The sequence below is a fragment of the Hordeum vulgare genome, chromosome 6H (assembly GCF_904849725.1).
Source record: "Hordeum vulgare subsp. vulgare chromosome 6H, MorexV3_pseudomolecules_assembly, whole genome shotgun sequence".
Classification (NCBI taxonomy): Eukaryota; Viridiplantae; Streptophyta; class Magnoliopsida; order Poales; family Poaceae; genus Hordeum; species Hordeum vulgare.
Genome location: NC_058523.1, coordinates 29,037,744 through 29,064,775, shown reverse-complemented (window position 1 = coordinate 29,064,775; position 27,032 = coordinate 29,037,744). Strand labels below are relative to the sequence as shown.

The following is a 27,032-nucleotide window of genomic DNA, read 5'->3' as shown; positions in this document are numbered from 1 at the left end:
AACGAATGTGCATTCCGAATCCCACATTATGCCTACCATCAAACTCAACAACATCACTAGGGTCCATCCAATTCAAATCCTTTCGGACTTGTTCCAACAATTCAGCATAGCTAGGACAGAAATCGAACACCATGTCAAGCTCATCCGGGTCCGGATCAATATTGCCTTTTAAAAAGGCATCCTTGTCCACGTGATGAACATAAACACATGTTCTTCCCATCCCTAAACAACACAACATACAATATTATCTATAAGCAATCATCCAAATACTACAAAATCTACTTAATAAAAATAAACCCTATTCCTAACTTCCAAACATCCATAATCCTAACCCCATCTTACCCCTAACCCTAACCCTAGCGTAACCCTAACACAACCATAATGCAAACATCCAAACAACCCTAATCCTAACCCCATCATACCCCTTATCCTAACATACAAACAAATACAACAATATCATATACATCCCACATTTCATGAAAAACTAGGGTTTCCTCACATTTGCAAAAAAGTGACCAAATGAGAATTTTTTTTGGGGATGAGAAGGAGGGGATCGGGGGGGGGGGGGGGGGGGGTTACCTTAGGGGAGGGATTGGACAACAAATGCTCGGACCAAACCTTCAAATTTGCTGATTTGGAGAGGGATTTGAGGAAGGGGCCGACTTCAACTCGAGCTGTGAAGTGAAGTGAAGGGGGTGAATGAGGAGGGGTGGGGGAGGGGGCTGGCCCGTGGCTGGATAAGTCACAGTGCGGCGTCTAAGCACTTGCCAGCACACTGCAGAGTGTGCAACACCTGAGGCTTAGGCGTCACACTGCCTGGGGTGTGGGGCCAGCTGTGCCAGGTGGCCGGGTGTGTGGCGCCGACGGCTTAAGCGTCACACAGTGTAGTATGACGTCTAGGTGTCGGACGCCACACAAAAGGGTCAGCTCAGTGAATTTTTTTCACTGCGGGTTCACTTTATGACTTCTTTCAACGTAGGGGTCAATTTTATCAATTTTGCCCCTATGGGTTGTGCATGGCATGACCTGCTACCTCCCAATAAGGTGTACATATTCTACACAACCCAATAAAATGTTTGACAACGATTATTAGCGATGAGATCGAATGTAATATGTATGCCTAGTAAAACAATTCCATGAATCATGGTAGGTGAGCCCCTCACCTCGCGTGTTACCACGTCCTCCGTCTGTGGCTGGAAGACCTAAAATAAATTTAAAAAAAATGCAAGCAATAGTGTTAAGTCTGAGACTTCAACTCTAATGGATAGAGAGTACCATTGTCCTTCTAATCATCTAACCATTTGTTGGTTCGCAACAAAGCTTGTTCCGATCATATGGTTGATCTAGACCTCACGTAATATTAATATTGCTCATGATAAGGCGGAGTAAACTTAGTGAGATTTTTTACTTCACAAAAGTTTGGTGGACCTAACCAAACTCTTAAATTTAGCAGAGTAAAACAGAAAATTTTCATAAGTTTAACATACAATCGATTTGAACAACCAAAATTCAACACATAATGTAAATAATCATCCGTCGAAACATGGTCTAGTTTTTAAACCTAAAGATGAACTTGAACTAAAACTAAAACCAAACACCGTCTCCCTTATAAGGCGAGTCAATCCGTCTGTGATATCCAACCGCGCATGGGGTCCATCCCTACGTTGTCGTCACCATGGTCGGGGAAGATCCTCGACAATTCCTCAACTTCAAAGTCCTCCTCGTCATCGTCGTTGTGCTTTCCGTCGTCCGAAGGATGATGGCCTTCCCTTCGACCACGCACTCCGCCAAGATCTCCCGCTCCGCCTCCACCAGCACGGGGTGTTGGCGACGAAGGTCTGCATGTACTCCTCGTCGGCGACCTCCGTCGTGATGCGCCCCCTCACCTCCCGGTCCTCCCTAGACACCATCGCATACACCACCCCTGATGGCGTCGGCTCGAGCTGGACGGTGTCTCGCCCCACGAGAAGTGGAGGCAAGCAGCGACGCCGTGCAGTCAGACCTGCCACAGGTCGTACTCGAGGGCAGCAAGCTCGGTCGTGTGAAAGGAGTCGAGCCAGTGCCGCTTGTGAGTGTCGCAGTCGTTGGTCTCCGCCACCCACGTCCCCCCGCCCTGCTGCCAGACACTGAGGTACTTGCTTAGTGATTGTTGCGGCGTGGGGAGCCGGCCCAAGAGGCTACAACATTGCGGCGGTGGCGACTCTCGAGACGGCGCGGATGGGCGACGGGCACTGGTAGCCACTGGGAGGAGGGGGCAGCGGGGAACATCGAGGGGAGGAGGAGAAGCAGGGCGGTGGGGAAAAGGGTGAGGATTTTTTACTCCGCCATTGAGCGGTGCAGTAAATATAGCCGCCGGATACATGGTGAAGGAAAAAATATCCTTCTTTATGGGTTTTAGGGTTCGGTTAGATCCCGGTTAGAGAGGGGATCAGCTAGAATTGGCCTTACCAGCAGACCCCGTTCACCATCAAAGAATGAAGCATGTGTAGCACGATATTCATTTCGTCCGTGACAAAGTTTGCGCTTGGCAATCTTCTGTCTTACACGTTCCAACAGCCAACAATTCACTGATGATAACCAAATACCCATGCGCAATCTTCGTCCGCCATAGAGCGGCACAGCAGCGTCTGAGTTATTTTGTCGCCACAGCACTTCGTCCGCCATAGAATTGGCGCGACTTGTCTCCATCCATTACGAGAGTTGTTCCCACAAAATCATCATGAAGCAATACCCAACAAACATAACAAAAGATTTACTGCTGGATTTTCGGAAACTCGCTCCTGAATCAAAACTAATAATCTTAAGTGACTGTGGCAAGTACATAGCTCCATTCGTGCATCGTACAGCTCATGATAACTGATGAGTAAAAACCTTACTCTACCAACAAAAACCGTCGCCTTGATCCGCATGGTTTGCGAGAAACGGGTCCCCTTTTCTACAGGTGCTGCAAAAAAAAAAGAGATGGGCTAGGCTCCCTTGGCTGAAATTTCCGGCTTGAGCAGCTTCCGGACCTCCCCTGCGGTCAGTTTATCCTTACCAGCCAGAGCAGCAAGCTCGGCGATGGACTGTTTCTGCTTGACATTGTTCCTGACAAACGGTGTGCCAACACTGCTGCCATCCCCGACAAACCGCCTGCCCTCTGAGGGTCTCTCGTGTTTCTGTTTCTTGTGGATCGGTTTGTCCGATAGGAAACCTGGCGATTTCCTCTTGCCACTGTCATTCAAGAACGGCATGTTCGCGGGTTTCTTGCTGCTCGATTCTCCCTCAGACATTGCCTTGGCAGGTTTCTCGCCCTTGGTGCTTTTCTGAAATGATTCTGGCTTAGTGGTGCTGGCATCCGCAGTAGTAGTTTTGTCAGTTTTCTCTTTCTGCTTACGCTTCTTTGCAGGGCTTTGAGGAGAAAGCAGCTCCTCGATACTCTGGCCAATAGGTTTACTGTTGTTCAGGCCAAATTCGGCTTGAAATTCTCTCTGAGTTGTTTCTTTCGAAGTTTGCGCAGCTCTCCACTGGTCGGGTCGTCTTGAGTATCTATAACGAAATAAATAGAATGAGAAAGTCTATTAACATGCTAAATACTAGGTGGTAGACAAAAGTAAGAGAGAAATAGAAGAATGATTAACCTATCAACATCCAGTTTCTTTAACAAGTGGATGGCATGTCTTGTCCGAGATAGTTCATTTTGCATAGCCAACAGCTCTGACACGATGGCCTCTTTGTGGGAAAAATTACTCGCTGTAAAGCATTTTTCAACCAAGAATGAGCCAGAAGGATTCATAGCAATCTCCCCATAATGGCCTTGCAATCTGTCACATCACACATATATATAAGCCAGCCAGTCTTCCCCATACAGTACTATGCCAAAATATCCTTTCGGAAGAAGTAAACTGACAAGTGAGGTATTGAGATAATTCAATGTAGCTAAAGCAGCAGGGGTACTTCCAAATACAAAAGAACTAGAATTACAAGCTAACGTTATGTTGCACAATACTGGAATAGCATGAAATCAAAATGCATCATACAGCTACCAAGTAGAGCCAGCATATGGAGGGAGAATTACGATGTATGTATATGATTATAGCATATATTCAGGGAGGGTGGATTGGCACCACACTGAAAATCTAATTTCTGTTTTAGACTCTTTTGCTATACATTACCCGATCATAACATGTTGAGCCAAACCCCCTCTTCTAGTGTGTCTTGCCAATGTTTCCCAATGTTCAATACTATTAGAAACTTCTGAGTTTTGAACAACATTTTATCAGTAATGTAGCAAGTGGGCTAACGGGCGGCTCCATGGCAATGTCATACACAAACAATGGAGTTCTTCCATTACTGTTATTTGATGATTACTACTCCCTCCGTCCGGAAATACTTGTCCTAGGAATGGATGAATCTAGACTTATTTTAATTATAGATACATCAAATATATCCATTTTTAGGACAAGTATTTCCGGACGGAGGGAGTACTTATGATAAAGAAAATATGAGCATGCTTCAGTACATAAAATTACAATGTACCTATCAGCATTTATTTATGACAGCATAAAGCACATCCTTTGCAATATAATACTTGAGGGGGGAAACATTGTCGATTGAGTTTGTCAGAATTCAGAACATAGTTCCGGAATGAGGGAAAACAAAGAATTAAGCTATTCAGGAAAGGCTTACTTTGCAAAAACTTTAAATTTTCGCTTTGTTGTTGCACTTGAACATAGAAATGCTTCAAGAACACGGCTGCCTCCAGGGTCCTTGGCAATCTGCAGGATCTGATCATTGTCCAAAGCAAGCAAACTTGCAACATACTGCCGAATATATTGCTGCACGCAAATGAAAGGGATAAGGTTTTAGTCATCATACCCCATCGTTTTGTTCAGGAAATAAGACTAGCAACGTAAGTAAATATGATAAGGGACAACAGTCGTCCGTTTGTGTTGCCATTTTATTGCTCAATAAGAACTAGTAATGTTCTAGCTGTTGTCACATTATTGTTCAAGAAAATCAAATAGATATATATAACTTAGTGTAACGGTGAGAAGGAAAAGCCAACACAGATGCACCGTGAAAATCAAGCAGCACAATATACAAAAAAAAAACTATCTGCAATATAGCAGAATGAGCTTGTTGTGGACCACAAAACAGTTTGCAATATAGCAGAGAGCATTGATAGATACTATCTGCATAGGACTATTGAACTGGATATATATTGTAAATCTGGAACGGTAAAGTCATGCAAAGAGAATTTAACAACATGGCAACATATTTAATAGACTTGTGAGTATTACATACATGTGGGTATTGAAAAATTGATTGCAGCATCAGGCAACCAAGAACGCTCATCTTTACGCCAAGCGGCCATTTCCAATAAGATTTCTCCCGGAGAAAATTCTCAAGAAAAAGTATATGTGCAACAATGCTATCAGAAGACTCGGAATCTGAAGTTATTGCTGCAGAAAGAGCTTCAGAGATCTGCAGTTCAAAGTAGACAAATCACATATATTTAAGTCACAGATATTCTCAAATAGCAATGCAGATATTTCAAGTCAAAAAAAGTACCTCTAGGCGATTTGTTTCAAGTCGCTGGCATGCAGCTAAAATGGAAGCCACCACTCCTGATTTACCTAGCTCAAGCAACTCCTTGATATTAGGACCAAGTTCCTCCCATATTTGCTTCATCTGCCAAGTAAAAACAGAACTCTATTGATAAAACATTGTAATACATCAAGTGCTAACCAAAGAAAAGATCAGTTTGACAGGTTCTCAAGCAGAAATTTGACACAGATTGAGTATAAGCTGTAACACAATTTCACATATGAAGAATGAAAGTAATAGGTTTGGAATAGGTATGAAGCGGACTACAAATTGTGTAATGGGTGTTTATTTCAGCAAACAGATGTTCCCAAGGTTCTAAAGGTCAATAATCGCTACTCGCTTGGTCACCTAACTTTGTAGTGATTACACAGTAATCAACCTTACATTCATATGGAATCTAAACAAGTGGTTAGAGTAGATGGGCAGCAGTAGCAGACACCTTACATAGCAAGTGAGGGCTGCTGTTACAAGCATCAGGTGGTTTTAGAGCACTGGTTTGCTCAAATGAATATTCACTTAGCTTATACAGTACACAACTAACAAAATTCCAAAGAAACTTCTGATTGTAAACTACGGTATACCTGATCTGCGGTTTTCGCTGATGATATTAAAGCTTGTACCACATAGTTACCACAGTGGTGAGACGAGATTGCAAATAGTGCACCCTTGAGAGTCCCTATAAGCATATTGCTGCGTAGTTCCTTAGGAGCAACATCTATAATAACCTGCAAAGCATGTGCATCCAGTGAATATTCTTACACATACCAAAGTGCAAAGAGAAGGACAAGGACGAGAAGATCCCCATGGTAGCTGAATCTTATGAGTGAAAGATATGAGTTGAATGCAATTAAGAAACAAGAGAACAAAAAACACTACCTCCAAGAGATGACTATAAGCAGTATCTTCAAGTAAAGCAACTATCTTATTCTTTTGTTCACTGTAATCTTTCTTCTGAGCAGTGTCATCCTCATCGTAACCAAGAAGGATTGATATTATATGATTCAATTCATCATCATCACCAGCTGATAATTTCAACACAGTCTGCATAAGGATATGTTAAGATGGTCATGGAGAAAAATAAAAAACAGATCTATGCATTACAGCTAGTGGTGAACAAGAGACACTAACCTGTAAAACAAGGCTACTGTTCTTCTCAGTTAGTAACGTTGAAATGTCATTTTTTGCATTTTGTAGCATTTGCCTGACAAAAGTTCTGAACATGTCTGGGAAACCATGTTCAAAGCTTGTTAGATTCTGGTCGCCTGGTCTACTTGAACCACCGCTCAATCGTTCAGCCAGAACAGCAGATCTCTTTGTCGTGTGGAAATCTTGCAATGAATCTAACGGGACACCCTTACAAAGACAGAGAAGTGTCCTTAGAACATGGGATCCGTAGCAGCTGCACATCACATTAGTAGCATCTGCAGCAATAACCTGCAGCAACAATTCAAATATGAGTTCCATTTTGCATACCAATGCAAACAGGGCACGCAACACCACTGAGAAAAAGAGGTACCTTGCAAATTTTATTCAGTATCTCTTCCACAATGACCCTGGAGGTGTCGTCTTCAAGATGTGTTGCCAGTGTCTTGAGAGCTGCTTCAGCCACATGTGATCCAAATTTGTCCATGGCGATAACATGAAAAGACTGAATACAGCTGCGAAGGAACATGCACAACTGCTCCAACTCGCAACCTTGTACAAGAATCTGCAAGGTGTGGCTGATTACACCGTCAGTGACAAGCTCGAGCTCCTTCCCTTTGGTTTCTTCCAAAGCATTAGCGCAGATCGTCGAGCGGTCCTCCAAATCTATCTCCTTGTTATCAAAGAGATTCGATATCTCGAGGAAGTATTTAGCTGTTTCAGGCTCAACCTTTCTCCTAAATATTATTGAACACAAGAAAGAGACCGCTTAGCGCTTCACATACTCATGTATATAACTAGGCCATCACACCACAAAATGCAACACAAATGTAAATTCAGAGAGAACCCAGAGTCACACCTAATAACATTCATCACTGAGGTCGAAGCATTGGTGGGCTGTAATGCGTTATCGTTCTTCATGCCCCTGGGATTCATCTCCCTAGAACTGCCCGAAGGGCGGCCCTTTCCACGCCCCCTGCCCGTGTTCCCGTCCTGACGGCCGTTCCTCTTCCCATGTTTAGATCTCTCCATCTACAAATGCAACATTTAGAAACGATACAACTTTATAACAATTCGAACAAGAACAATTTCCGACGAGCACGCCCTCCACCCCCAAAACACGCTGATATCCATCGGACAAATGGAAAATAAGCACGCCCTCTGCCCAAAACAGACTGATAAATTATCTAGAGGACGAATCAAATCAACATGCGAACCCTCTGCCAAACGTTAGCGACCTCGGATTAAGGGGATACTAGGATTAGGGCTCGACTAAGCAACCTCGGATTCGGCTGCACGTGCAGGTACCGAGCTACAGATGCTTCGGAATGCTCGCTGGTGATCCAAGGTCGGATATATACAGCTCTAATCATACAGGGGTTAGCTTGACGATGTGCACTTCCGAATTTATGGAGCACTTACGTATGGAGCGCCCGGCGCAGCAGCAGCAGCAGCGCTGTCGTACGGGCGGACGGACGGAGTCGGGGAGGATGGACGGGCGGAGTCCTGTGCGCGCAGCGGAGGCAGGGGCCGACGCCCGGAGACAGCGCGGCGGCACGGCGGCCGGAGTCCGGGGCGGAACGGCGTGGGGGCGGCGGCGAGCAGGGCGGGCCGGCGTGGGGGCGGGCGGCGAGCAGGGCGGGCCGGCGGGAAGGCGGCGCGGGGCTGAGAGTAGGAGCTGTCTAGGTCGGGATTTTGGGGACGGTTCCGGAGGTCGAGCGAGCGTGCAGGGCTTCGGGCCTGCGCGCGTGGGTTGTGCTAAGATGCACCATGGGCCCAATTGGTAATGGACTTCACGGTGGAGAAATTTTTCCCACGCCCCGGGCCTGGGCCCTGGGGGCCTGGGGCGCAGCAGAAAACCAAGGGGAGAAGATGTCACTGTACTGCCCAACCACACATTTCTCATTCCATGACACATGTGGTAAGCAACCTAAACTATTCTTTATACATCAAAAAACTAAATTATTCTTTCTTTAAAAAAACATAAACTATTCTTGCCTAAAAAATACACACATTTCTTGAAAATCAAAACTGCCTGACCACACCCAAATCTGCTCCATTCCTGCTCTACTAATTCACAGTTCCACTTCCACAGCACTACCTATGCTTGCCGCCCACGCACCATGATCTTTCTCTATTGCCCCTGCACGCGATATCAACTCCTCAAGCACCCGCCTCGCGCGCCCGGTGCCGACCTCGAGCGCGCTTGCGGCATGGGGAGAGGGAGAAACCGGGAGGGGCAAAGGGCATCAGAGTAAAACAGCCGAACTCGCCTTGTTTGCGTCCTCTCCCTTTCGCCCTTTATGCAGCATCCCCGCTACCACTCGTGGAAGAGAAACATAGAATGGAGAAAAGTCGAAAAGTATGTCATTCCAAGCACGTCTCGAGGATGTGGACAAGAAAAGAAAAATTATTTCATTGTACTCATCAACCGGCCATCGGAGGAGCGACTCAATGGGGTTGCCTAGGTGGCCAGCGTGCCGTCATCCGTGGCGCCACCGGTTTTCTCACTAGTTTTTTTAAGAATCTAGTCACTAGGGGTGGGCTCAGCATGTGTCTACTCAACGACCTATGTGTTTAATAGGGAGGGAATGTGCACCTCCCGCTCCTCTAGCACGTGTTTTCGGGACAGCCCATGTGTAGGGCGGGACTTCCCTATTTTTTTATTTTCGTTTTTGCATTTTTTCTTAAAATAATTCTGGATTTCAAAAAGTTCCCTATTTCCAAAAAATGGATTTTAAATAAGATCATGACTTCAAAAAAAATTCATAATTTACAAAACTATTCACAGAATAAAAAAATGTTCATTAATTCAAAAAAAAAAATTTAAAACATGTTTGCAAGTTTAAAAAATGTTCCAAAATTTAATAATATATCAATATTTCAAAAAATATTAAAGAATTTGAAAGATGGTCGAAAAAGAAAAAAGTAAAGTATGAAAAAATAAAATAAAAAATGGGAAATGAAAATAAAATAAAAATAATAAATGAAAATAAAAATATAAAAAAATTGGGAAAATGGAAAAAAAGTAAAGAAATAAAAAAAAGATATTCCCAAAATTACGAAAAGAACCAGAATGGGTCGGCCCATAAAGAGGATGTGGCGCGCCGGAGGGCACACGCCAAATAGAAGCTGCGTAAGCGTGTGTGTGGACAATGGGGTGTGTGACGTCGTTGTGGTGGATTTTTTTAACACATTAAAGAACACATGCATACACTCGTCTTTATAAACGCACGCACGCATACCCTATCCCTATAAACACCTTCGAGAGACTGAGTCTGCATATCATCTTGAGATTTACAAGTCACTGTAGGCGCCTCGTCATCGACAAGAACATCTCCTTCCACTAAAAGCATATCACCGAAAATCCTGAAATAAATTAAGGATAATCAAGCATCAGGACTTAAACCTTGATGGACCAGACATACCGCTTTCCCTCTAACCATCCAACTACAGTTTGTTTGCGTTGTGGTGGGTTGTTGATTGGTGTATGAGTGGTGTGGTGGGATGGTGAAAACGTAAAGTGTATAAGTGATGTAGCGGGTAGGGTTGGGCCTCCCTCTTAATCGGTATTTCTGGTTTTATAGAAAAAAAACGACGTGCAAATAATTTTTATATTTCGTACCATCTCATAGGACAAAAACAAAATAGGGTCGGTATGTTTTTGGGTTCGTTTTTGAAATGTGCAAAGTGATGTCACGTCGAGTGAGTCACAAGGAAACACACATCACACCGCACACCTCTTCAAAATTCGATAGCAAGGGTTGTGAGCTACGATGTTGATGCTTGAAGTAGAAGCTGTCATTAACATTCAAATCCCGCATGTCGGTGGCGAGAAGAGAGTGGAAATTCGCACTAGGGAACGGGTGGTGGTTGCCTATAAAAAACTTATCATGCTTGCTATAAAAAGATCCCTATGTAGTCACATCCCAGTCCACTCATCAGCTAGAGTGACACGTGGTAGCTTCATGGATTGACGCAGACCGATATAAACCCGCCCGACGGCTAAGGGGAGCCGTGCTTTATTAGTTTGGGATTTCTCACACTAAATTGTACCTATATGGCAAGTTAGTGCACTTGATGCACAATTTTCTCTTTCCTTTAACTGCTTATTTCGATTTTTCTATGGAACTGTTGTTGATTCATGTTATCATTCCGTGCTATCCTTCAAGGAAAAAAGTCACACTATCGTATCAGACTCCGCTACTTATTTACACTGTCCATAACCATCACGGACTTCCAAAGTAGTATATGAAAAGGATCGAGATGGACCTAGAGGGGGGGGTGAATAGATACAAATCCAAATTTTAACAATTACTTAGCAATTTTAGGCTAAAGTGCGGAATATAAGTGTAAGCCTAATAATTGCTATGACAAAGAGTAAGCTATTAGGAGTGAAGCAAGGCAAGCGGTAATCAATAAGCAAATACAAGTATGTAATAATGATTAACACAAGTAGAGAGTTAGGGTTAGGAATAACCGAAACTCCGAGAGAGACAAGGATGTATCCCGATGTTCACTTCCTTGGAGGGAAGCTACGTCACCGTTAGAGGGGCGGATGTTACCACGAAGGCACACCAACGCCACGAAGGCTCACCCTATTCTCCCTTTGAGATAACTCCACGAAGGCATTTCTCAACCACTAGTCGTAAGCCTTAAGGTGGCTTCCGAACCTTCACAAACTTTCCGGGGGATATCACAATGGTTTGATTCCTCTCCGAAGACTCCTACCGCCTAAGAGTCTCCAACCTCCAAGAGTAACAAGATCACGGGGATTGCTCAAAACTTGCTCAAATCACAAATCACTTTGGTGGGAAGGAGGAGAGGGAGACGATCTTTCTTTTGATTGGAACAACACTCTAAATGACTCACAAATGCTCTTGGGATCTAGGATTTGGTGTAGACAAGAGTGAGTGAGAGGAAAGGTGTTCTTGGATGTATCTTAGCTGTGTTGAACACACTATCTCGAGGTGGGAGAAGAGTATATATAGTGTGGGCTGAAATCCAGCCGTTGGTGGTGCATTAAGTCACACAGGGTCCGGACGTCCGGCACTTGTCGGACGTCCGGGCGTTCGTGAGGGACCGGACGTCCGGAGGGAGTCGGACGTCCGAGACCTGTAGGCCTGACTGGAGCACAACTGAATTCATCAGTGGCTGGACGTCCGACAGAGGTCGGACGTCCGAGGCCTGTAGGTGAGCCTGGAACTATTCGAATACATCAGCAGCCGGACGTCCGGAGGTGGCCCGGAAGTCCGTATTATACAACACAATTTCTTCTGGTGGTGGCTTCCGGATTTCCGACGGTGGTCGGACATCTGGAGGTTGGACGTTCGGAGGAGGCCGGATGTCCGAGATATAGTGCACACAAACTACTGGTGTTGGCCTCCGGATTTCCGGATCTTGGCCGGATGTCCGGCCCTCGGACGTCCGGAGGGAGCCGGATTTCCGAGTTATAGTGTGAACAACCTACTGGTGTCTGGCTGCGGATTTCCGGAGCTTGGCCGGATGTCCGGCCCTCGGACGTCCGGAGGGAGCCGGATGTCCGAGGAGATTGGACATATGTTGAATTGTAGAGAGTCGATATTGTGTGATGTTTGATATGATTGTAGAGATGTGGTATGAGCAAGTTTCTCGCAAAGCCTGTGATCCCCTCTTAATAGTGCGGGATCCCTATACTCAATATCAGTAAACTTCAAAAGACTATTCTACAGCATCTCTTCTTAATCCCGAGTCTTCTCAAAATATAACTCACCAATCTTTTCAGGCAGCCTTTGGCACAGAAATCTTAATCTACTAAAGTACTTGCCGTCCTGAGATACACTCAACAAATAGGATTAGTTTCCTATGTATGTGTTGTCATTAACACCAAAAGACAATTAGGGGCATAGCCTGCACTTTCAATCTCCCCCTTTTTGGTAGTTGATGACAACATATACATAGGTCTCAAAAATATTAACCATACATTATAGTCTAGGAGATATTTTAGTACGGAGCTCCCCCTTAGGATATGCATGATAAGAAAATCGAAGCTCCAAATGGATCAACATGGAAGAATAATAGATCATCATAGAAATAAAAGAGCAAGACATAATAGTCTATGATGATATCATAGCAAATCACAACCATTCATAAGTAACCATACATGAATTGTATCCATTACATTAAATCTCCAAAGACTAAACATGACGAGAATAAAAATTTAACTACGATACATTACTCCCCCTTTGTCACCAAGGACCAAAAAGGGAGCCAGCAAAAACACCAACCAAGCTCAGAGCTCATCAGCATCATCAGCCAAACCACTGCCCCCAGCCTCGTCAAAGAACTCCGACCACTCAGGACCAGAAGGGAAGCCAAAATCAATGGAAGGAGCAGCAGGAGGGGCCTCATCATCACTCACAGTAAGATCGCCCGAGGCTCTCAGACGAGCCTTGAGTGCATTCTGAGAAGAAACTAAGCGGGAAACCACATCATGGGTTTGACCACACTGAAAGGAGACAGCCTTCATCAAGGCAGAGTGAGCTTTGCCAAGGAATTTGGCAATGCGACCGAGAGACGCGGAGCTATATGAAGGGGTGGCGGCCCGTGCAGCAGTGCGGCGAGTGGTGGTAGAGGTAGAAGGGGCGCCCTTGGGAGCAAAATCATTTTCCATGTGAGCGGGAATGGTCCACTTGCGGTGGATGTGAGTGGTAGCCACAGAGAACTCAGCAACGTGGTTAATAAGTGCCTGAATGAAAGGAGCATGAGGAAAGGCTCGCTTGTACTGAAAGCTAGCAAGCCGAATCTCATGCCATAGGAAATGAGGCACATTGATTTTGGTCTTGGGGTTCTCGAACAAGTGGTACATGATATCGATGCAATAACCACTTCAAGAACCCTTATCACCCATCTTGGGATAGATGGTGCGGATGACACACTGAAAGATAATAAAAAAGGGTGAGCGCCAGATGGATACCTGGTTAAGGTCCTTCTAGTGCTCATCCTCATCAAGCTCACTTAGTGGTTTGAGGAGGTGTCCACAAACTTCAATATTCTTGGGTGCATGATTAGGATCATCCTTATGTATTTTATGACCGGAATGGGGTGTTGGAATTATGCCCTACAGGCAATAATAAATATAGTTATTATTAGAATTCCTGTATCAAGATAATCGTTTATTATCCATGCTATAATTGTATTGAATGAAGACTCATTTACATGTGTGGATACATAGACAAAACACCGTCCCTAGCAAGCCTCTAGTTGGCTAGCCAGTTGATCAAAGATAGTCAGTGTCTTCTGATTATGAACAAGGTGTTGTTGCTTGATAACTGGATCACGTCATTGGGAGAATCACGTGATGGACTAGACCCAAACTAATAGACGTAGCATGTTGATCGTGTCATTTTGTTGCTACTGTTTTCTGCGTGTCAAGTATTTATTCCTATGACCATGAGATCATATAACTCACTGACACCGGAGGAATGCTTTGTGTGTATCAAACGTCGCAACGTAACTGGGTGACTATAAAGATGCTCTACAGGTATCTCCGAAGGTGTTAGTTGAGTTAGTATGGATCAAGACTGGGATTTGTCACTCCGTGTGACGGAGAGGTATCTCGGGGCCCACTCGGTAATACAACATCACACACAAGCCTTGCAAGCAATGTGACTTAGTGTAAGTTATGGGATCTTGTATTACAGAACGAGTAAAGAGACTTGCCAGTAAACGAGATTGAAATAGGTATGCGGATACTGACGATCGAATCTCAGGCAAGTAACATACCGAAGGACGAAGGGAATGACATACGGGATTATATGAATCCTTGGCACTGAGGTTCAAACGATAAGATCTTCGTAGAATATGTAGGATCCAATATGGGCATCCAGGTCCCGCTATTGGATATTGACCGAGGAGTCTCTCGGGTCATGTCTACATAGTTCTCGAACCCGCAGGGTCTGCACACTTAAGGTTCGACGTTGTTTTATGCGTATTTGAGTTATATGGTTGGTTACCGAATGTTGTTCGGAGTCCCGGATGAGATCACGGACGTCACGAGGGTTTCCGGAATGGTCCAGAAACGAAGATTGATATATAGGATGACCTCATTTGATTACCGGAAGGTTTTCGGAGTTACCCGGAATGTACCGGGAATGACGAATGGGTTCCGGGAGTTCACCGGGGGGGGGGCAACCCACCCCGGGGAAGCCCATAGGCCTTGAGGGTGGCACACCAGCCCTTAGTGGGCTGGTGGGACAGCCCAAAAGGGCCCTATGCGCCTAGGAAAGAAAATCAGAGAGAAAAAAGGAGGTGGGAAGGGAAGGAAGGACTCCCACCCACCAAACCAAGTCCAACTCGGTTTGGGGGGGGAGCCTTCCCCCTTGGACTCGGCCGACCCCCTTGGGGCTCCTTGAGCCCCAAGGCAAGGTCCCCTCCCTCCCACCTATATATACGGAGGTTTTAGGGCTGATTTGAGACGACTTTTCCACGGCAGCCCGACCACATACCTCCACGGTTTTTCCTCTAGATCGCGTTTCTGCGGAGCTCGGGCGGAGCCCTGCTGAGACAAGGTCATCACCAACCTCCGGAGCGCCATCACGCTGCCGGAGAACTCTTCTACCTCTCCGTCTCTCTTGCTGGATCAAGAAGGCCGAGATCATCGTCGAGTTGTACGTGTGCTGAACGCGAAGGTGCCGTCCGTTCGGTACTAGATCGTGGGACTGATCGCGGGATTGTTCGCGGGGCGGATCGAGGGACGTGAGGACGTTCCACTACATCAACCGCGTTCACTAACGCTTCTGCTGTACGGTCTACAAGGGTACGTAGATCACTCATCCCCTCTCGTAGATGGACATCACCATGATAGGTCTTCGTGCGCGTAGGAAAATTTTTGTTTCCCATGCGACGTTCCCCAACAGTGGTATCAGAGCTAGGTTCATGCGTAGATGTCTTCTCGAGTAGAACACAAAAGTTTTTGTGGGCGGTGATGTGCGTTTTGCTGCCCTCCTTAGTCTTTTCTTGATTCCGCGGTATTGTTGGATTGAAGCGGCTTGGACCGACATTACTCGTACGCTTACGAGAGACTGGTTTCATCGCTACGAGTAACCCCGTTGCTCAAAGATGACTGGCAAGTGTCGGTTTCTCCAACTTTAGTTGAATCGGATTTGACCGAGGAGGTCCTTGGATGAGGTTAAATAGCAACTCATATATCTCCTTGTGGTGTTTGCGTAAGTAAGATGCGATCCTACTAGATACCCATGGTCACCACGTAAAACATGCAACAACAAAATTAGAGGACGTCTAACTTGTTTTTGCAGGGTATGCTTGTGATGTGATATGGCCAACGATGTGATGTGATATATTGGATGTATGAGATGATCATGTTGTAATAGAAAATATCGACTTGCACGTCGATGGTACGGCAACCGGCAGGAGCCATAGGGTTGTCTTTATACTAACGTTTGTGCTTGCAGATGCGTTTACTATTTTGCTAGGATGTAGCTTTAGTAGTAATAGCATGAGTAACACGACAACCCCGATGGCAACACGTTGATGGAGATCATGGTGTGGCGCCGGTGACAAGAAGATCGTGCCGATGCTTTGGTGATGGAGATCAAGTAGCACGTGATGATGGCCATATCATCTCACTTATGAATTGCATGTGATGTTAATCCCTTTATGCACCTTATTTTGCTTAGAACGACGGTAGCATTATGAGGTGTCTCTCACTAAAATTTCAAGACGAAATTGTGTTCTCCCCGACTGTGCACCGTTGCTACAGTTCGTCGTTTCGAGACACCACGTGATGATCGGGTGTGATAGACTCAACGTTCACATACAACGGGTGCAAAACAGTTGCGCACGCAGAACACTCGGGTTAAGCTTGACGAGCCTAGCATGTGCAGACATGGCCTCGGAACACATGAGACCGAAAGGTCGATCATGAATCATATAGATGATATGATTAGCATAGGGATGCTTACCACTGAAACTATACTCAACTCACGTGATGATCGGACTTGAGCTAGTGTAAGTGGATCATGAACCACTCAAATGACTAGAGAGATGTACTTTTTGAGTGGGAGTTTAGCGAATAATTTGATTAAGTTAAACTCTAATTATCTTGAACATAGTCTAAGTCCACTTTTTTATATATTTGTGTTGTAGATCATGGCTCACGCGACAGTCACCCTGAATTTTAATACGTTCCTAGAGAAAGCTAAGTTGAAAGATGATGGAAGCAACTTTGTAGACTGGGCTCGTAATCTTAAGCTAATCTTACAAGTTGGGAAGAAGGATTATGTCCTTAATGCTGCGCTAGGAGATGAACCACCCGCTACGGCTGATCAGGATGTTAAAGAACGCTTGGTTAGCACGTAAGGAGGACTACTCAGTAGTTCAATGTGCAGTCTTGTATGGCTTAGAACCGGGACTTCAACGTCGCTTTGAGCATCATGGAGCATTTGAGATGTTCCAGGAGTTGAAGTTTATCTTTCAGAAGAACGCCCAGATCGAGAGGTATGAGAGCTCCAATAAATTCTATACTTGCAAGATGGAGGAGAACTCGTCTGTCAGTGAACATGTGCTCAAAATGTCTGGGTACTCAAACCGTCTAGCTGAGCTGGGGATTGAACTCCCGCAAGAGGCTATCACTGACAGAATCCTTCAATCACTGCCGCCAAGCTATAAAGGCTTTGTGTTGAACTACAACATGCAAGGGATGAACAAGTCACCCGGCGAGTTGTTTGCGATGCTGAAAGTCGCAGAGTCTGAACTCCGTAAAGAACATCAAGTGTTGATGGTGAATAAGACCACTAGTTTCAAGAGAAACGGCGAAGGAAAGAAGGGTAATTCAAAGAAGAGCGGCAAGCCCATTGCCAATCCGACGAAGAAACCCAAAGCTGGACCTAAGCCTGAAACGGAGTGTTACTATTGCAAGGGTATGGGTCATTGGAAGCGCAATTGCCCCAAGTATCTGGCAGATAAGAAGGCGGCCAAAGAAAAATCAGGTATATTTGATATACATGTTATTGATGTGTACTTAATCGGCTCTCGTAGTAGTGCCTGGGTATTCGATACCGGTTCTGTTGCTCATATTTGCAACTCGAAACAGGAACGGCGGAATAGACGAAGGCTGGCGAAAGATGAAGTGATGATGCGCGTAGGAAATGGTTCCAAGGTTGATGCAATCGCCGTCGGCACAGTTTCACTTCAATTACCATTAGGATTAGTTATGAACTTGAATCATTGCTATTTAGTGCCTGCGTTGAGCATGAACATTATATCTGGATCTTGTTTATTGCGAGACTACTCTTTTAAGTCAGAGAATAATGGTTGTTCTATTTCTATGAGTAACATCTTTTATGGTCATGCACCCAATGTGAGAGGATTGTTCATATTGAATCTTGATAGTGATACACACATACATAACATTGAGACCAAAAGAGTTAGAGTTAACAATGATAGCGCCATATTTTTGTGGCACTGCCGCTTAGGTCATATTGGTGTAAAGCGCATGAAGAAACTCCATGCTGATGGACTTTTGGAGTCACTTGACTTTGATTCACTTGACACGTGTGAACCATGCCTCATGGGCAAGATGACTAAGACTCCGTTCTCCTGAACAATGGAGCGTGCAAGTGACTTGTTGGAAATCATACATACCGATGTGTGTGGTCCGATGAGCGTGGAGGCACGCGGCGGATATCGTTATTTTCTCACCTTCACTGACGATTTGAGTAGATATGGTTATGTCTACTTGATGAAACACAAGTCTGAAACATTTGAAAAGTTCAAGCAATTTCAGAGTGAAGTTGAAAATCATCGTAACAAGAAGATCAAGTTCCTACGGTCTGATCGTGGGGGTGAATATCTGAGTTTCGAGTTTGGTGCTCACTTAAGACAATGTGGAATTGTTTCACAGTTGACACCGCCTGGAACACCACAGCGTAATGGTGTGTCCGAACGTCGTAATCGTACTTTGTTAGAGATGGTGCGATCTATGATGTCTCTTACCGATTTGCCGTTATCGTTTTGGGGTTATGCATTAGAAACAGCTGCTTTCACTTTAAATAGGGCACCATCAAAATCCGTTGAGACGAGACCATACGAACTGTGGTATGGCAAAAGGCCAAAGTTGTCGTTTCTTAAAGTTTGGGGATGTGATGCTTATGTCAAAAAGCTTCAGCCTGAAAAGCTGGAACCCAAAGCGGAAAAGTGCGTCTTCATAGGTTACCCAAAAGAGACAGTTGGGTACACCTTCTATCTCAAATCCGAGGGCAAAGTGTTTGTTGCTAAAAACGGAGCTTTTCTCGAGAAGGAGTTTCTCTCGAGAGAATTGAGTGGGAGGAAGATAGAACTTGACGAGGTTGTCGAACCTCTCATCCCTCTGGATGGTGGCGCAGGACAAGGGGAAACCTCTGTCGTTGCGACGCCGGTTGAGGAGGAAGTTAATGATGATGATCATGAAACTCCGGTTCAAGTTTCTGTCGAACCACGCAGGTTGACGAGACCACGTGCTGCTCCAGAGTGGTACGGTAATCCTGTCTTGTCAATCATGTTGTTAGACAACAATGAACCTGCAAATTATGAAGAAGCAATGGTGGGCCCAGATTCCAACAAATGGCTTGAAGCCATGAAGTCCGAGATAGGATCCATGTATGAGAACAAAGTGTGGACTTTGGAGGTATTACCTGAGGGCCGCAAGGCTATTCAGAACAAATGGATCTTTAAGAGGAAGACGGACGCTGACGGAAATGTGACCGTTTATAAAGCTTGACTTGTGGCAAAGGGTTTCTCACAAGTTCAAGGAGTTGACTATGATGAGACTTTCTCACCCGTAGCGATGCTTAAGTCCGTCAGAATCATGTTAGCAATAGCTGCATTTTTCGATTATGAAATCTGGCAGATGGATGTCAAAACGGCGTTCCTTCACGGTTTCCTTAAGGAAGAATTGTATATGATGCAACCCGAAGGTTTTGTCGATCCTAAGAATGCTAACAAGGTGTGCAAGCTCCAGCGATCCATTTACGGACTGGTGCAAGCATCTCGGAGTTGGAACAAACGCTTTGCTGAGGTGATCAAAGCATTTGGGTTTATACAAGTGGTTGGAGAAATCTTGTATTTACAAGAAAGTGAGTGGGAGCTCTGTGGCGTTTCTAATATTATATGTGGATGACATATTGCTGATTGGAAACAACGTGGAGTTTTTGGAGAGCATAAAGGATTACTTGAATAAAAGTTTCTCTATGAAGGACCTAGGAGAAGCTGCTTACATTCTAGGCATTAAGATCTATAGGGATAGATCAAAACGCCTAAAAGGACTTTCACAAAGCACATACCTTGATAAAGTTTTGAAGAGGTTCAAAATGGAACAGTCCAAGAAGGGGTTCTTGCCAGTTTTACAAGGTACGAGATTGAGTAAGACTCAGTGCCCAGCAACTGATGAGGATAGAGAGCATATGCGCTCCGTCCCCTATGCTTCAGCCATAGGCTCTATCATGTATGCAATGCTGTGCACTAGACCGGACGTTAGCCTGGCCATAAGTATGGCAGGTAGGTTCCAGAGTAATCCAGGAGTGGATCACTGGACAGCGGTCAAGAATATCCTGAAGTACCTGAAAAGGACTAAGGAGATGTTTCTCGTGTATGGAGGTGACGAAGAGCTCGCCGTAAAAGGTTACGTCGATGCAAGCTTTGACACAGATCCGGACGACTCTAAGTCGCAAACCGGATACGTATTTATTCTTAATGGGGGTGCGGTAAGCTGGTGCCGTTCCAAGCAAAGCGTTGTAGCAGATTCTACATGTGAAGCGGAGTACATGGTTGCCTCGGAGGCGGCTAAGGAGGGTGTCTGGATGAAGCGGTTCATGACGGATCTTGGAGTGGTGCCAAGCGCACTGAATCCAATAACCTTGTTCTGTGACAACACGGGTGCCATTGCCTTAGCAAAGGAACCACGGTTTCACAAGAAGTCCAGACACATCAAACGACGCTTCAACCTCATCCGCGACTACATCGAAGGGGAGGACGTAAATATATGCAAAGTGCACACGGATCTGAATGTAGCAGACCCGCTGACTAAACCTCTTCCACGGCCAAAGCATGATCAACACCAGAACTGTATGGGTGTTAGATTTATTACAATGTAATTCGCATGATGATGTGAGGGCTAGATTATTGACTCTACTACAAGTGGGAGACTGTTGGAATTATGCCCTAGAGGCAATAATAAATATAGTTATTATTATAATTCCTGTATCAAGATAATCGTTTGTTATCCATGCTATAATTGTATTGAATGAAGACTCATTTACATGTGTGGATACATAGACAAAACACCATCCCTAGCAAGCCTCTAGTTGGCTAGCCAGTTGATCAAAGATAGTCAGTGTCTTCTGATTATGAACAAGGTGTTGTTGCTTGATAACTGGATCACGTCATTGGGAGAATCACGTGATGGACTAGACCCAAACTAATAGACGTAGCATGTTGATCGTGTCATTTTGTTGCTACTGTTTTCTGCGTGTCAAGTATTTATTCCTATGACCATGAGATCATATAACTCACTGACACCGGAGGAATGCTTTGTGTGTATCAAACGTCGCAACGTAACTGGGTGACTATAAAGATGCTCTACAGGTATCTCTGAAGGTGTTAGTTGAGTTAGTATGAATCAAGACTGGGATTTGTCACTCCGTGTGACGGAGAGGTATCTCGGGGCCCACTCGGTAATACAACATCACACACAAGCCTTGCAAGCAATGTGACTTAGTGTAAGTGACGGGATCTTGTATTACAGAACGAGTAAAGAGACTTGCCAGTAAACGAGATTGAAATAGGTATGCGGATACCGACGATCGAATCTCGGGCAAGTAACATACCGAAGGACGAAGGGAATGACATACGGGATTATATGAATCCTTGGCACTGAGGTTCAAACGATAAGATCTTCGTAGAATATGTAGGATCCAATATGGGCATCCAGGTCCCGCTATTGGATATTGACCGAGGAGTCTCTCGGGTCATGTCTACATAGTTCTCGAACCCGCAGGGTCTGCACACTTAAGGTTCGACGTTGTTTTATGCGTATTTGAGTTATATGGTTGGTTACCGAATGTTGTTCGGAGTCCCGGATGAGATCATGGACGTCACGAGGGTTTCCGGAATGGTCCGGAAACGAAGATTGATATATAGGATGACCTCATTTGATTACCGGAAGGTTTTCGGAGTTACCGGGAATGTACCGGGAATGACGAATGGGTTCCGGGAGTTCACCGGGGGGGGGGGGGGCAACCCACCCCGGGGAAGCCCATAGGCCTTGAGGGTGGCACACCAGCCCTTAGTGGGCTGGTGGGACAGCCCAAAAGGGCCCTATGCGCCTAGGAAAGAAAATCAAAGAGAAAAGAAAAAAAAGGAGGTGGGAAGGGAAGGAAGGACTCCCACCCACCAAACCAAGTCCAACTCGGTTTCGGGGGGGGGAGCCTTCCCCCTCCCTCCCACCTATATATACGGAGGTTTTAGGGCTGATTTGAGACGACTTTCCCACGGCAGCCCGACCACATACCTCCACGGTTTTTCCTCTAGATCGCGTTTCTGCGGAGCTCGGGCGGAGCCCTGCTGAGACAAGGTCATCACCAACCTCCGGAGCGCCGTCACGCTGCCGGAGAACTCTTCTACCTCTCCGTCTCTCTTGCTGGATCAAGAAGGCCGAGATTATCGTCGAGCTGTACGTGTGCTGAACGCGTAGGTGCCGTCCGTTCGGTACTAGATCGTGGGACGGATCGCGGGATTGTTCGCGGGGCGGATCGAGGGACGTGAGGGCGTTCCACTACATCAACCGCGTTCACTAACGCTTCTGCGGTACGGTCTACAAGGGTACGTAGATTACTCATCCCCTCTCGTAGATGGACATCACCATGATAGGTCTTCGTGCGCGTAGGAAATTTTTTGTTTCCCATGCGACGTTCCCCAACATGGGGAAAACCCAGAGCGGCAACAAAAGTAGCATAAGTGGCTTTGAGGCGAACATCAGAGGTCATCTAGGTGACAGTGTTGTCGGTGCCAAAATGACACGTGGCATAGAACTGGTGAATGGCAGCAGCATTATAGTCGCAATGAAAAGCAAACGGGGCGGCAAGCCCCGAAGACTCAATAAGCTCATAGGCACCCGGATATTTCGTTGGATGCTTGCGAATATGCTCAATATCAATGTAGAGATGGTTGGATAAGCCCTTAGGAACTATGACCGTGGAAAAGATGTCTGCCTGGACGTTTGTGCGAAAACGTGAATCCGTAGAATCACTGCCGACTCCATATGGATTTACGTCGCGGCGGAAAGTAAAATAAGAAGCTGCCCCAAGAGTGGTAAAGTTGGTAATAGAACGACCTAACATGGCAGGGGGCTCTAAGGAGATGCGACGAGCTTCACCTTCAGGCTGGACAGGAGGCGGTTGTGGCATGTGGGATGCCCGGCGAGACCAGAGCTTGGACCTTCGAGCGACAGGTTGAGGAAGGTCCTCGGCGACAATCTCCTCCTCGAAGTTGGGGTCAGCATCATCAGACGGCGATGGAGAGGGCGACTATCGGGGCGGAGGACGCCGGGCAGCCCGTTTATAGGGGCGGAGTGACTCATCCGATTCCGACCCCGTGTTCATAGGGGTGCGAGAGGATGAGGCGGCCAAGGTCTTCCGAGCGGTGTGCTTGGTCTTGCCCATGGAGCCCTACGCGGATAAAGAATCCCCAAATGAGGAACGAACAAGGAAAGACAAGGGATAAATCAAATCCACGCGAGAAAGGATGGAGGAGCAACCTGAGAGGGATCCCGTGAAGGATACGGAAGGAGGAGAAGGGGATCCGGGGAGGAGATCGGTCGATCTCGAGGAGGACAGCGTTGGGGAGGAGCTCCTCGAGCTGCTCCCAGGGCTAGCGGCGACGGCTGGGGAAAGTGGGGCGCAGGGGATTAGGGTAAAAGACCCAGCCCCGAGCCCAGCCTTTTATAGGGTCCCCGAGGCGACGGGCGTCCGAGAGGCTTCGGACGTCCGGAGGTCGGACGTCCGAGAGGCGTCGGACGTCCGGACGGTTTTCTGGCGCCGGACGTCCGAGAGGCGTCGGACGTCCGGAAGGTTTTCTGGCGCCGGACGTCCGGAGTGAGCCGGACGTCCGAGAGAGGCAGTTCTGGTAATTTTGTTGTGATGATGATGACTTTCATGGTATATATATGTATAACAAACTATGAGCACTGGTTTTCTAGAAGCATTACATGCATGAAATGATCTGTGCGTACATTGTAAGCTTTAAAAAAATAGAATTATGACACACTCCCCCTAAATATATGCGCACATCAAGAGACAACCATAATGCGAGTGTATGTATGTGTGCAAAATTTCAAGATATGTTGTCAAGCTCCAAGATACCAAGTTCACGCCTAAGTTGACAGAACCTAGCTACGCTAAGTGGCTTGGTGAAAATGTCGGCTAACTGCATGTCGGTACCCACATGGGTAATATCAATGTCACCCTTTTGCACATGGTCTCTCAAAAAATGATACCTAATATCAATATGTTTTGTGCGAGGGTGATCAATGGGGTTTACGGAGATCTTTATGGCACTTTCATTATCACAGAGAAGAGGAACGTGTCGATACATGATACCATAATCCTACAGTGTTTGTCTCATCCATAGCAATTGTGTAGCATAGCTTGCGGCTGCAATATATTCGGCCTCGACCGTGGAGAGAGAAACACAGTTCTTCTTCTTCGAGGACCAACTTACCAGCGAGCGTCCAAGAAACTGACATGCACCGGAAGTGGATTTCCGTCCCACTTTATCACCGGCCCAATCCGCATCAGAATACCCAATAAGATCAAACTTTGCATCCTTAGGGTACCATAAGCCTAAATTTTGGGTGTGAACAAGGTATCTAAGAATATGCTTAACCGCCGTGTGATGGCTTTCCATAGGGGAAGCTTGAAATCTAGCACATATTCCTACACTTAACATGATGTCTGGTCTAGATGCGCAAAGGTAAAGCAGCGAACCAATCATGGAGCGATAAGTAGATGGGTCAAAAGGAATACCGTTTGAGTCTTCATTTAGAACTACATCGGTGGCCATGGGTGTCTTCATTGGTTTAGCATTTGTCATATCAAATTTCTCAAGAATGTCCTTGAGGTACTTAGTTTGAGACAAGAAAATCCCTTCTTGAAATTGTTGTATTTGAAAACCAAGGAAGAACTTCAAGTCCGTGTTGAGTGACATCTCAAAGGTCTTGGTCATGGAGGCCGCAAATTTCTTGCACAAATGGATGTTAGGAGAACCAAAAATGATGTCATCTACATAGATTTGGCATAAGACCAAATCACCATTTTCCCTCTTTAGTAAAAAGATTGGGATCGATCACCCCCACCACAAAACCATCATCGAGTAGGAACTTCTTAAGATGATCGTACCAAGCACGGGGTGCTTGTTTAAGACCATAAAGTGCCTTGGGAAGTTTATATACATGGTCTTTGTGATGAGGGTCAACAAACCCAGGTGGTTGTGATACATATACTTCTTGTAAAGGACCGTTAAGGAAAGCACTTTTCACATCCATTTGATGCAAGGTAAAACCATTGAAAGCAGCATAGGCCAATAAAATGCGAATGGACTCAAGACGAGCTACAGGGGCGAAAGTTTCACCAAAGTCCAAACCTTCAACTTGGGAGTACCCGTGTGCTACTAACCTTGCCTTGTTGCGTAGAACAGTCCCGTTCTCATCTTCCTTGTTCTTGAAGATCCATTTAGTTCCAATAACATTATGTTCTTCAGTTGGTCGTTCTACCAGTGACCATACTTCATTGCGTGTGAAGCTGTTTAGCTCTTCTTGCATAGCAAGTAACCAGTCGTTGTCACGTAGTGCATCCTGAACCCTGTGTGGCACGGTACTAGAGACAAACGAGAAGTGAGCACAAAAGTTTCTTAATTGTTTACGAGTCACTCTACCTTCCGATACGCCTGTAAGGATTTGATCAATATCAACACGACCGGCCACACGTGGCATGATGGAGGTCAAGGTTTCACGAGGTTCAACTTCGTTTCCATCATCAATGTCCTCAACATATGGATCATTTATGTGCGGAGGAAGATATTCCTCTTCGCGTTGCACCTGTTGAGGTTCATCATCAAGCATACCCATACTTTGGTCTACCTCTTGAGGATCAACTTGTTCTTGAGTGTCATCTCCTACTTGATCCTCAACAACTGGTATGATGGGTGTGCTAGCATCTTGTGGAGGTACGGGTAGTGAACTGTCTTGAGGATGCGAGATGTGCTCATCATCTTCATCATCATCATGGCGTCTTTGTTCCATAGGCAAAAGTGCACCTACACCCATGTTTAAGATATCTTGTGGGGAGTCTTCTTCACCTGCATCATTTAGATCAACTTGCTCCCCATGGGAGCGGTTAAATTCATCAAACGTCACGTCACAGGTTTCTATAACACATCCAGTGGATTTGTTGTAGACTCCGTAGGCGTGAGAGTTTGATCCATAGCCAACAAAAATCCCCTCAGTTGTTTTGGATTGAAATTTTCCTAACCGTTCCCGTTTGTTGAGGATGAAGCATTTGCATCCAAACACACGAAAGTTCTTAACATTCGGCTTGTTCCCAGTTAGGAGCTCATACGGAGTTTTCTCCAATATTGATCGGAGGAAGAGCCGGTTTGATGCATGACATGCTGTGTTGACGCCCTCAACCCAAAAGCTATGTGGTGACTTGTATTCATCTAACATGGACCTTGCCATTTCCACAAGTGTCCGGTTCTTCCTTTCTGCCACACCATTTTGTTGGGGAGTGTAGGGTGCGGAGTATTGATGTTCAATCCCCTCATCACTCAGAAATTCTTCTAGGGTGTAGTTCTTGAACTCAGAGCCATTATCACTTCTTACTGCCTTAATGTCCTTGTCAAACTTCCGTTGGGCTTGTTTGGCAAAATCAATGAAAGTGACCTTTGTCTCATCCTTGGAATTGAGAAAGAACACCCATGTATATATTGAGTAATCATCAACAATGACTAGGCCATACTTTTTCCCTCCAAGACTTGCCCATGAAGGAGGCCCGAATAGATCCACATGAAGGAGCTCTAACGGCCTCGAAGTGGATACAACGTTCTTGGGTGGATGTCTTGATTGATGTTGCTTCCCAGCTATGCATGCACTGCACACACGATCTTTCTTAAAAGATACATTTGTTAGTCCAAGGATGTGATTGCCGTTTAAGAGATTTTGAAGATTTTTCATGCCAACATGGGCAAGCCGGCGATGCCACAGCCATCCCATG

The 27,032-nt window shown here is 45.6% G+C and overlaps 1 protein-coding gene across 1 annotated transcript; it reads right to left on the bottom strand.

Moving 5' to 3' along the window:
- Positions 1-2,741: 2,741 nt before the first annotated feature.
- On the bottom strand, positions 2,742-8,343 carry LOC123402150 (pumilio homolog 23). The gene is made up of 11 exons (XM_045096030.1): positions 8,155-8,343; positions 7,592-7,764; positions 7,106-7,469; positions 6,718-7,023; positions 6,466-6,630; positions 6,171-6,314; positions 5,554-5,673; positions 5,287-5,466; positions 4,669-4,817; positions 3,621-3,803; positions 2,742-3,528 (listed from the first exon to the last, which is right to left on the bottom strand). The coding sequence occupies exons 2-11, from the start codon at positions 7,762-7,764 to the stop codon at positions 2,967-2,969; spliced, it is 2,346 nt and encodes a 781-aa protein (XP_044951965.1). The 5' UTR covers positions 8,155-8,343; the 3' UTR covers positions 2,742-2,966.
- Between the last annotated feature and the right edge of the window lie 18,689 nt (positions 8,344-27,032).

Bases quoted from the DNA above. Each gene is read 5' to 3' on its own strand.
- LOC123402150 (XM_045096030.1), bottom strand. From the start codon at position 7,764: ATGGAGAGATCTAAACATGGGAAGAGGAACGGCCGTCAGGACGGGAAC. The intron at 7,470-7,591 runs GTGTGACTCTGG...AATAATATTTAG, and splicing joins TCAGTGATGAATGTTATTAG to GAGAAAGGTTGAGCCTGAAA. The intron at 5,467-5,553 runs GTACTTTTTTTG...TTTGAACTGCAG, and splicing joins TTGAAACAAATCGCCTAGAG to ATCTCTGAAGCTCTTTCTGC.